Source organism: Phlebotomus argentipes, unplaced genomic scaffold (assembly GCF_947086385.1).
Source record: "Phlebotomus argentipes unplaced genomic scaffold, Phlebotomus argentipes genome assembly contig_5, whole genome shotgun sequence".
Classification (NCBI taxonomy): Eukaryota; Metazoa; Arthropoda; class Insecta; order Diptera; family Psychodidae; genus Phlebotomus; species Phlebotomus argentipes.
In genome coordinates this window covers 2,057,153-2,067,200 of record NW_026776165.1, presented here as the reverse complement: position 1 = coordinate 2,067,200, position 10,048 = coordinate 2,057,153, and the positions used below count along the sequence as shown (strand labels likewise).

General features: G+C 48.8%; 5 protein-coding genes across 5 annotated transcripts; 3 read left to right on the top strand and 2 right to left on the bottom strand.

Annotated features, from left to right (window-relative positions):
* Nucleotides 1-19: 19 nt before the first annotated feature.
* On the top strand, nt 20-1,199 carry LOC132256404 (aldo-keto reductase family 1 member B1-like). The gene is made up of 2 exons (XM_059752811.1): nt 20-148; nt 217-1,199. The coding sequence occupies exons 1-2, from the start codon at nt 29-31 to the stop codon at nt 1,102-1,104; spliced, it is 1,008 nt and encodes a 335-aa protein (XP_059608794.1). The 5' UTR covers nt 20-28; the 3' UTR covers nt 1,105-1,199.
* A 125-nt stretch (nt 1,200-1,324) lies between these two features.
* LOC132256409 (cytochrome b-c1 complex subunit 9) lies at nt 1,325-1,684 on the top strand. Its single transcript, XM_059752817.1, has 2 exons — nt 1,325-1,543; nt 1,605-1,684. The coding sequence occupies exons 1-2, from the start codon at nt 1,412-1,414 to the stop codon at nt 1,638-1,640; spliced, it is 168 nt and encodes a 55-aa protein (XP_059608800.1). The 5' UTR covers nt 1,325-1,411; the 3' UTR covers nt 1,641-1,684.
* LOC132256407 (large ribosomal subunit protein uL18m) lies at nt 1,638-2,242 on the bottom strand. Its single transcript, XM_059752814.1, has 2 exons — nt 2,049-2,242; nt 1,638-1,986 (listed from the first exon to the last, which is right to left on the bottom strand). Exons 1-2 carry the CDS (start codon nt 2,189-2,191, stop codon nt 1,695-1,697), a joined length of 435 nt encoding a protein of 144 aa, XP_059608797.1. The 5' UTR covers nt 2,192-2,242; the 3' UTR covers nt 1,638-1,694.
* Nucleotides 2,243-2,376: 134 nt separating this feature from the next.
* Nucleotides 2,377-4,782, top strand: LOC132256398 (ATP-binding cassette sub-family F member 1). Its single transcript, XM_059752800.1, has 3 exons — nt 2,377-3,302; nt 3,360-4,040; nt 4,109-4,782. Exons 1-3 carry the CDS (start codon nt 2,381-2,383, stop codon nt 4,780-4,782), a joined length of 2,277 nt encoding a protein of 758 aa, XP_059608783.1. The 5' UTR covers nt 2,377-2,380.
* Nucleotides 4,783-5,055: 273 nt separating this feature from the next.
* Nucleotides 5,056-9,401, bottom strand: LOC132256399 (dystrobrevin beta). Its single transcript, XM_059752801.1, has 7 exons — nt 9,277-9,401; nt 8,331-8,451; nt 6,844-8,268; nt 6,672-6,782; nt 6,492-6,602; nt 5,953-5,997; nt 5,056-5,757 (listed from the first exon to the last, which is right to left on the bottom strand). The coding sequence occupies exons 2-7, from the start codon at nt 8,449-8,451 to the stop codon at nt 5,654-5,656; spliced, it is 1,917 nt and encodes a 638-aa protein (XP_059608784.1). The 5' UTR covers nt 9,277-9,401; the 3' UTR covers nt 5,056-5,653.
* Between the last annotated feature and the right edge of the window lie 647 nt (nt 9,402-10,048).

The window sequence follows — 10,048 nt, the reverse complement described above, 5'->3', positions numbered from 1 at the left end:
ATGGCGGAAACCCAGTCATCAGCTGCGGATGGGAATTCTTGGTGCTGCTCTGAGGACGGGATTTACCGAAATTACGAGGAGAATGGCAACGCTTGTGTCTCTGAGGAATGGGCAGAAGATGCCGCAATTGGGCTTGGGAACGTATTTGGTGAGAAAAGCCCACAAAACACTCTCTTGATATTGACGTGTTAATTGGTCTTATCTTCTCGCTTCCAGGCACTCAAGGGCGAGTGTGAGGATGCCACAAAGTATGCCATCGACATTGGGTATCGCCATCTGGACACTGCCTTTTCCTACAACAACGAAAATGAGGTGGGAAAGGCAATAAATGCGAAAATTGCTGAGGGAGTCGTGAAGCGTGAGGACATCTTCCTGGTCACGAAGCTGAGCGCCATCCACCACGATCCTGAGCATGTGGAGAGAGCCTGTCGCATGTCTCTGCGCAACCTGGGACTGGACTACATCGATCTGTATCTCATGCATACACCCTTTGGCATGGAATTCCACGGGGATGAGGACACAGCGCCCAAGAACAGTGCCGGAGAAATGCTATTCAGCAACACAGACTATTTGGACACGTGGAGGGCGATGGAGCCTCTGGTGGAAAAGGGTTTGGTGCGGAGCATTGGCGTGTCCAACTTCAGCAGCCACCAATTGACTCGCCTCCTGGCGAATTGCTCAGTGAAGCCGGTGGCGAATCAGGTTGAATGCAATCCGGGCATCAATCAAGCGCCACTGAGGACATACTGTGCCAAGAATGACATCGCTTTGATCGCATTCAGTCCCCTGGGCAGGCCTCATTATGCCGCGAAGGATCCCAAGTTCCCCAAACCAGCGCTTTTGGACGACAGAGTGATAGCCATGGCGAAGAAGTATGGCAAGACACCCGGACAGATTGTCTTGCGCTTCCTGGTGCAACTGGGCACAACTCCTGTGCCCAAATCCTCCAACAAGGAGCGAATGAAGGACAATCTTGAGATCTTCGACTTCGAACTGAGTCCCGAGGATCTCTGCGTTATGCAATCCTTCAATACTGGTGAGAGAACGTGTCCCTTCACAGCCTTCACCACCCACAAATACTTTCCTTTCCACGAGGAGTTCTGAACTCCCGGAATTAGGGAGTTCAAAAGCGCATTTTAAAGTTTTGGTGAGACAAAGGAATCATGGGAGTAGATTTCTGTATCAATAAATGCTTATTGACCAATAAGTGATTATTGCGTATCTTATCAGATAAGAAATTCTTCACTTTTCTATGCATTTTCTCCAGAAAACTTCCCGATGAGCACATGAAAACCGTTACAATTGAAAATCCGCGCTCTCCGCCATGACACTTTCCTTTAGTGAGGTTAGATCAGACAAGGCCAGCTGTCAAGAGGTTCTGGAGGATTCAGGCGAGAAAAGCAGCTAGAAAATGAGTTTCCTGTACAAATCCGTGTTCCGCCGAACGTCCACCTACGCCGTGGGAGTCCTGGTATCTGCGTTCTTCTTCGAGAGAGCCTTCGACTTGGGCTCAGAAACGCTTTTCCGTCAAGTCAATAAAGGCGTAAGTGGGATTACATAATACACCAGTTTTCCGCTGATCCCTTTTCTCCTTCTCTTTGCAGAAACTTTGGGACGATATTAAGCACAAATACGAGTAGAAATGAACTAGTTTATGGGTAAATAAATCAGATTACTGCTAGGACGATGCGTTGTTATTCCATCATGGAAATTCCACTCTTGTTCAGTGTCTCCAGGAAGATGCTGTGCTTGGGAAATTCTGGTCCGATCTTGATGCTGGCCGAGGGGGCCAATTGAGTCACGCCGGCGCGGAGACATCGCTCTGCGAGCACCCTGGCCAGCAGGACAAAGGCCGCGGTGTCATTGAGCTTGTACAGGTGCTTCTTCAGCGACCACTCCTGCGTGGACACGCGAAGGACTGTAATCTGCCGATGAGGATTTACAATTTTCGCCGTTACACAGTTATTGGTGTGCTCAATATGCAGCCTGCAAGGATCACAAGAGCGTGAGAATTGCGAAGAGAGCCGGAATTGTGAATGTTTACTCACGTGTTGTGAAACAATTCATTCTTCTTCTCCAAATAATACCCCTTGGGCTTGATTGCCACGTCGATGAGCTCTGCATTGACGGGATTGCGATTTCTCACGAAATTGCTGCAAAATCTCACACTTCCTCGCAGGATTTGACTCATTTTCTTCGCAGCTGCAGCAAAACACTCGCTTGCCTGTTCCTTCCGGGTCCGCAGTGAGCGCTCGCGTCGAGTTGTCCGTTGGCAGGTTTCCCCTCCCCTGACGTGTGATTCTAGTGCTTAGTATTTTTCCAATTTACCATTAGTCAGTCGAATCTGTAGCTTAGGGAATTGATTGAAATTGTGCAGAAGATGTCGAAGAAGCGAGGCAACAAGAAGAACCAGGACTTCGAGGAGGACATGAGTGAGACAAGCTCAGTATCAGATGTAACCTCGAAAGGCAAGTCCAAGGGAAAGAAGAGCAACGTGGTGAGTAACAGTGAAGCGTCGCGCGGGGTCACGAAGAAGAAGAAAGGGAAGAGGGACGATGACTGGTCGGGGGATGATGATGAGAAGGATCTGGAGCTGAAGGTGGAGTCTGAGGAGGAGAAAACGGCGGCTCCGGTGAAGGCGAAACCGGCCAAGAAATCGAAGAAGGCGAAGGCGAAGGAAGTCGCTGTTGAGGAGAAGATAGAGGACGAGGAGCTGGACGAGGATGAGGAGGATGTTGAAGTAGAGCCAGAAGAGGAGGCTCCCGTGGAGCCTGATGACGTGTTGGAGGAGGAAGTGGCGCAACTTGAGATTTCTGAGCCGACGGAGAAGAAAATGACGCACAAGGAGAAGAAGAAGCTGAAGAAGCAGCAGGAGTACGAGCGCCAAGTGGAGGCAATGACGCGGAAGGGTGGCCAAGGGGCGTCGGATCTCGACAGCAACTTCACAATGTCTCAGGCGCAGAAGAGTGGCGGCCAGAAGGCCGCCCTGGAGCACGCGGTGGACATTAAGATTGAGAACTTCACCATTTCGGCGAAGGGAAACGATCTGTTTGTCAATGCGAATCTCCTGATTGCCCACGGCCGGCGCTACGGCCTCGTGGGCCCCAATGGACACGGCAAGACGACTCTGCTGCGGCATCTCGCCTCGCGTGCCTTCGCCATTCCTCCCAACATCGACGTGCTGCTGTGTGAGCAGGAAGTCGTGGCCGATGACAACTCAGCCGTGGAAACCATCCTCAAGGCAGACACCAAGAGGCTCAATCTGCTGCAGGAGTGCAAGGATCTGGAGGCGAAGATTGAGGGTGAGTTGAAGGAGTGTGAATTTGGAGGCAAATGATAATTGAGTGAACGGATTTCAGACGGGGATTTCGATGCCCAGGAGCGACTCAATGAGGTGTACATCGAATTGAAGGCCATCGGGGCGGATTCGGCGGAGCCCCGCGCGCGCAGAATTCTCGCCGGTCTGGGATTCTCCAAGGAGATGCAGGACAGACCTACAAACAAGTTCTCCGGAGGCTGGAGAATGCGCGTCTCCCTGGCGCGCGCTCTGTACATGGAACCCACGCTGTTGCTGCTCGACGAGCCGACGAATCATCTGGATCTCAATGCTGTCATCTGGCTGGACAATTACCTGCAGGGGTGGAAGAAGACGTTGCTGGTGGTGTCTCACGACCAGAGCTTCCTGGACAATGTGTGCAACGAGATAATTCATCTGGATTGCAAGAAGCTGCACTACTACAAGGGCAACTATTCCATGTTCAAGAAGATGCACGTGCAGAAGAAGAAAGAGATGCTGAAGGAGTACGAGAAGCAGGAGAAGAAGATCAAGGAGATGAAGACACGCGGACAGTCCACCAAGACGGCGGAGAAGAAGCAGAAGGAGGCGCTGACGCGAAAGCAGGAGAAGAACCGCTCGAAGGGGCCGAAGAATGAGGATGAGGAGCAAGCTGTGGAGTTGCTCACGAAGCCACGAGACTACATTGTCAAGTTCCGCTTTCCGGATCCGCCGCCACTGCAGCCACCGATCCTGGGACTTCACGGTGAGTGTGGAATTGTTGAATTATTTGTGCTGACGATGATGATGATGTGATTCTTGTCTCTGCGACAGAGGTGACGTTCAATTTTCCTGGTCACAAGCCGCTGTTCATCAACACGGAGTTCGGCATTGACTTGAGCAGCAGAATTGCCATCGTGGGACCGAATGGAGTGGGAAAATCCACCTTCCTGAAGCTCCTGTGCGGCGATCTGGAGCCCCAGCGCGGCGAGGTGCGCAAGAATCACAGACTGCGCATTGGGCGCTTCGATCAGCATTCCGGCGAGCACTTGACGGCGGAGGAGAGCGCGGCGGAGTATCTGCAGCGCTTGTTCAACTTGCAGCACGAGAAGGCGCGCAAGGCGCTGGGCACGTTCGGACTGGTGAGTCACGCGCACACGATCAAGATGAAGGACTTGTCGGGTGGCCAGAAGGCGCGCGTGGCGCTGGCCGAGCTCTGTCTCAGCGGTCCAGATGTGCTGATCCTGGACGAGCCGACCAACAATCTCGACATCGAGTCCATCGACGCCCTGGCGGAGGCCATCAATGAGTACAACGGCGGTGTGATCATCGTGTCGCACGACGAGCGGCTGATCCGCGAGACGGAGTGCGGCCTGTACGTGATCGAGGAGCAGACGATCAACGAGATCGACGGCGACTTCGATGACTATCGCAAGGAGGTGCTGGACAGCCTCGGGGAGATCGTCAACAATCCCAGCGTGGTGGCGAACGCGGCGATTCTGGACTAGAGCGCAATTGCTGTGTAATTTATTATGTTTGCAAATATTCATTTATATTTCAATCAACACTTGTCTTTCTCTTTGACATGCACATGCGCTTCGTTCTAAGTTTTTTTTTTATACCTTTACGCTTAAGACATTCATTGGTAATATGCATTACACTATGTATATATAAGTATGCTTTTTTTTATAATTCTTTTTGATTAATTGATTATGTGTGAATGGAATTGAAATTTTCTCTCTTCCTACAATATTTTCACGATATTGCGACTTTTATCTCTCTTTTTCATTCTTCAAACCTCTTTCGCGAATTTAATGGAATGTATAATGTTTGTGAATAGCATTTTTTTTCTTCTTTTATGTATCAAAATCCGCAATTTTTCTCTACATCTTCACAGAGTTATTAGAAAGAAAATGGTACTTATTCTTCCACCTTAACGCCAAACTAACCCGCGCGCCACTAAATTCGAGGAATTAATAATCCTCTTCTGTCCTACTTTCTATTCATCTTTAGGTACTCAGCAAATACATATAATATTAGGCCCTACGCTTAATACTTTAAGTAGATAATTTAAAACTTTGTTTTAAAATTATTAACAAATGTAACAATTTGTGGAAAACTATACAATTCTGCCATTTTCTCTGGTATTGCAAGAAGTTTCAGAAACTTAAGTACTGTCGGGAAGTTTAAGTATTTCTCTGGTTTTTTTTTTAAATTCTGTATACACTGAAAACGGAAAATCCCCTGCACGTGTGGGAATGTCATTTTCTCTCTATGCTTCTCTAATCCTTATAAATTATATCCACTGATGAGATTCACACGACTGTAGACGCTTTTCATGAAGGGAAATAGCTAAGAAATCTTTTGGCGTCTCTCTCTCTACTTCTGGCTATTCAAATTCCACTGCGCAAACTGCTCCTGCCACTGACTATTTGAATTGTCCTTCTCGTTCCACTCCTGATAATTCTGCGGATCGTCAAAGTCTGCAAACACAGAACACAAAACAATATCTTCAATCATCATTTCAACGACAATCCTGAAGAAAAACGTCTTCTTCGCCAAGGCGCGCGCACCAAAAGGGGAAAAAAACAATATAATTACATTGTGAGAAAGCAACAATTAAGATTCTGAACAAAGAGCCATTTATAGTTTATAGAGAAGACAGAGAGAAAACTCACCTAGAGTTTTTTGTATATTTTTCGTAGTCTCATCTTCTGATCCTTCTGAAAAACACATTTAACATTCCTCTAATAGTGAAAGATAACAAATAAATTGAAGATATCTTCTCATCTCCACTCGTAATGTCAATTTTTTTTTCATGGAAAAAAAATAATATGTGAGGGAAGAGACAAAAATATGAGATGGAGAAAATAAATTACAGTGTGTGGCAATTAATTAAGAGTACTATAATGTCTTGGCTAATAGTTAATATTGATTAAGGAGTCGTTGCAACATTGCAGAGTTCGTAAAAGTTATGAATTGATGATGATCACCCTGCATTTTTCTGACCCCTAAAGTCCATTATTTAATTGCCACACACTGAATGTGAAAAAAACCGTAAAAAGATCATATATATATATATATAAGAGGTTACATAAAGAAACATATTGTGCAAATGTCCATTCACGTGGCATATAAAAATGCAAGTGATAAAGAGAGGACAAAGAAGGAATAGAGATCAAAGTGAATCCGGACGGCGAGGCAAGGCAAAACTCACCCGAATTCAGTTCCCTGACCAGAGAAGACATGGCATGAGTCACAGAGTCAGCGGCGAAGTGTAAATCCGTGCGAACGGGACGTGCAGTTGTTATGAGATGCGGTGTTCCATCTGCCGAACAAGATCACAAATAAGCAATGCGCAAGTGTTGTAGGACGGGAAAAAAGGAGGGAAACTCACTTGAAGGAGCTGTAGAGTATGTCAATTGTGGCATATTATCATTCAAATTGCCACTGATTCCAGTCGCTTGAGTCTGATGGGCCGAATTCCTCGTGATTGCGCTCTGAGGACCTGCAAAAGTCACCCAGAATCAAACACACAATTCAATCTTTCGTCAAGTAATTTTTCCCACCTTGTGGCAATGGAGGACTCTTCCCAGAGCGCGGACTGGAGTTTGGCGTGGATCTGGGACTCGAGGTCTGATGATTCTTCAGCATTCGCATCAATCCCTCCAGCTGCGCCATCAATTGACGCCTGGAGTCCTGCAGGGCGCCCAAGTGTCCCTCCAATTCGCCCTTTCGCTGTCGCAACGCCCGCAATTCGTTCATCAGCGCCGGACTCTCTTGATTCATCTGTTCCGCCTCCTGTTGGCGCCTCAGTCGCGCAATCTCCCGCATAATCTCCTTGTTCTTCGCCTCCAACTGTGCAATTAGCTCCCGCTGCTGGCGCGCCCCATCCACTGTCATTGACGCCTCACCCGGCGGCGCATTTGGTGTGCGATTCTCCTGCGCCAGTCGCGCGGCATAGCGTGCAATCAGTCTGTGCTCCTCGTCATTGGACATCACAGCCGCCCTGTTCAGCGACGCGCTCTCCATGGAGCACCCCGTGGCCCTGGAGTCGAGTGTGCTGCTGCGCTCGAACAGGCCCGCCATCACGCCGCCATCCGCGAAGCCATTGTGCGAGGGCAGTGGCGACGGTGGCACGATGTGCGACAGATTCAGCGTCTTCTCGGGCTGCTCCGGGAAGCGCGGCAGGGCCTGCGTTGGCTTGTCGGGCACACAGCGAAAGCTCTTGCGCAGCGAGTGGCCGATTTGCTTGCTGGGTGACTTGTACGTGCTGTACTCCTTCACCTCGTGGTCCGTGAGGTGACTGAGTGACACGCGTCCGTGCCAGAAGCAGTCCTGGCACAACTGATAGGCGTGACATCGTTGGCAACGGTAGCGAAACCCGGTGAAGTTCTCCTTGTGGCACACGGAGCAGATGGTGGGATGCACGACATTCTCCACGCTGGCCATGCGGTGCAGCAGTGGTAGCCACACGAGACACGGCGGTCCGGGCTCGGACATCAGTGCGCCCATGAAGTCATTCACCGTTACCTTGGTGTCCAGCGGGAACAGTTCCGTCTCCAGGTTGTCCGTGTAGTGAAATGTGGGTGATTCGTACACGGCGGCCGTGAGCGTGAGCACCTCCTTGAGGTACTCGCCCAGCTTGAAGTGCAGCAGCTGACCCATGCCATCGGAGATCTGCGAGAAGACGTAGCGCAGCTTGTCCACCAGCTTCCCGGCGCACATTGTCGCCAGCGCGACTTTGATGGAGAACACCTTGATCTTGCCGGAGTTGTCCGTGGTGTAGGCGGCCAGGAGCCAGTTCAGCAGGAGGCTGGCCTTGGAATCCACGGGAACTTGCTGTGCCGTGGGAAGACGCTTGTTCAGGTTGTGATAGAGTGACGAGACGAGTGTCTCCAGACGAGCCACACTCACGTCACTCTGCGGCTCGAGTGTGTTCAATCCATTCTCGCGAAATGCCTCAATCACATTCCATATATCCACGAGATGTACTGCAAAACAGACATTTATCTCAACATTCCCTCAAGATTCTCAGCATTGAAAGATTACTCACAATTGGTGGACTTCTGAATGTGACGCAGCTTCGATGCTGTTCTGTACGATGCAAATCGAATGGAATCGAATGATTGCAATCGTAAATCTTGCAAAACCGCAATTCGTGGTTCAATTTCCATCTGAAAAACAAGAGACAAACATTAGACTCACAATTTGTAAGATTATCCAATGCACATAATTGCGCCTTATCAAATTCACCCTCTGTGCACTCGCGCGCCAGTTCTCCTTGACCTGAACCCTCTCTGTGGAAGCCATCAAAGCGCACTTTTCCATTGGGGCGAAAGGACACACAGAGTGAGAGAAAGAGCCGCAGGAGTCAGTGACCGACCCCAAAACGCTCTATTCCACACGTATTGTGGGCTTCTATATAGGGCAGCGAGGGAGATTCTCCCGCCTTTGCATCGCATTCCACCACGAATATTGAGCGATTTAATTTCGCAGTGTGAAATTTATTCACTTTTTGGCGCCTCTGAGATCCGTCTCTCCCTTTCTCTCGCTCGAGGGTGGATGTCCTCATTCCCCCCGCAGTGCAATCAATATATATATTGAGATGGCGAGAAGACACCCACTGAGACTCTCTGGTCAACTGGGAGTGTGATTTATCGCCGAACGCCCCAAAGTGCCGAGAGACAAGGAGTGTTTTGGCCACGAAAAGAAATCTTGCGAAAAGATGTCAAATTCCCGACAATCCCGACTTTCTGGGTCACAGAGCGAGATCTGCACCTGTGTGCCATATATCACGGGGCACTGCGGAATTATCTCACAGTCCCGCGTGAATGAAAATTCCACCTCACACACTCAGAGCAATGGAGTCCGAGAGGGAGAGTGATAAGAAAATGTTCTTCCTCCACACATATACATAGTCACAGACTGACCACTTTTCCTCACAACCCCTTTTTCCCGGCCACAGCGCCGTGCATCCACGGAAACTCCATCACACCCACCTTTATTGGGATCTTCCATAAAACTTTCACACTACACTATCAATGCACTCTCGCTGGGAGACAGGAAAATCACATGAAAACTCACACGGAATCTAATCACATTGGCAGCCATTGAAATACAAACTCCACTGACGATGCGCTCGCGGAGAAAAGTGGTGGTGAACATAGCGGCCGAATTCACCACTGGCGAGCGCAACATTTGAACTTTAGATTCTATCAACGGAACTCTGCACGGTGATGAAAGTCACATTCTCATCCGGAATTATGAATGTCTCGTGCTTTCTCGTCCTCACGCGGATCTCCACGAGCTCATCATTGGCATCCATGAGCCTCACGGCGCGACGAGCCTTCATTAGCAGTGACCCGAAGAGTCCTGTATAATCCAAGTTCACTTGACGATCACGAATGGTGCTTCTGATTGGATCGTCTGCAATGTTCAAGCAAAGAACTTTTCCCTCAGATCTTAAGACTTCAAGTAAAGAAACTCTTGATCAACTCACTGTTATCATCCAGCGCAATAATCTCGAGAATATCACTCTTTTCGGCAATCTTTGCAAAACACTCATTGATGTAGAGATGCAAATCCTTTTCATCAACTTTCTCCTTGACTTTCTCCATCTCGTCAGGCAAGAGAGCACAATTATACTGAACACCAACTCCATGTAATACTCGCATTTGCCACAGCAAAACATTAATTTTATCAGCCACAATCATCTCTATGCATCAATAGGCAAAGGGACAATTGTTGTTTTACCTGCCTAGAAATGTGTAT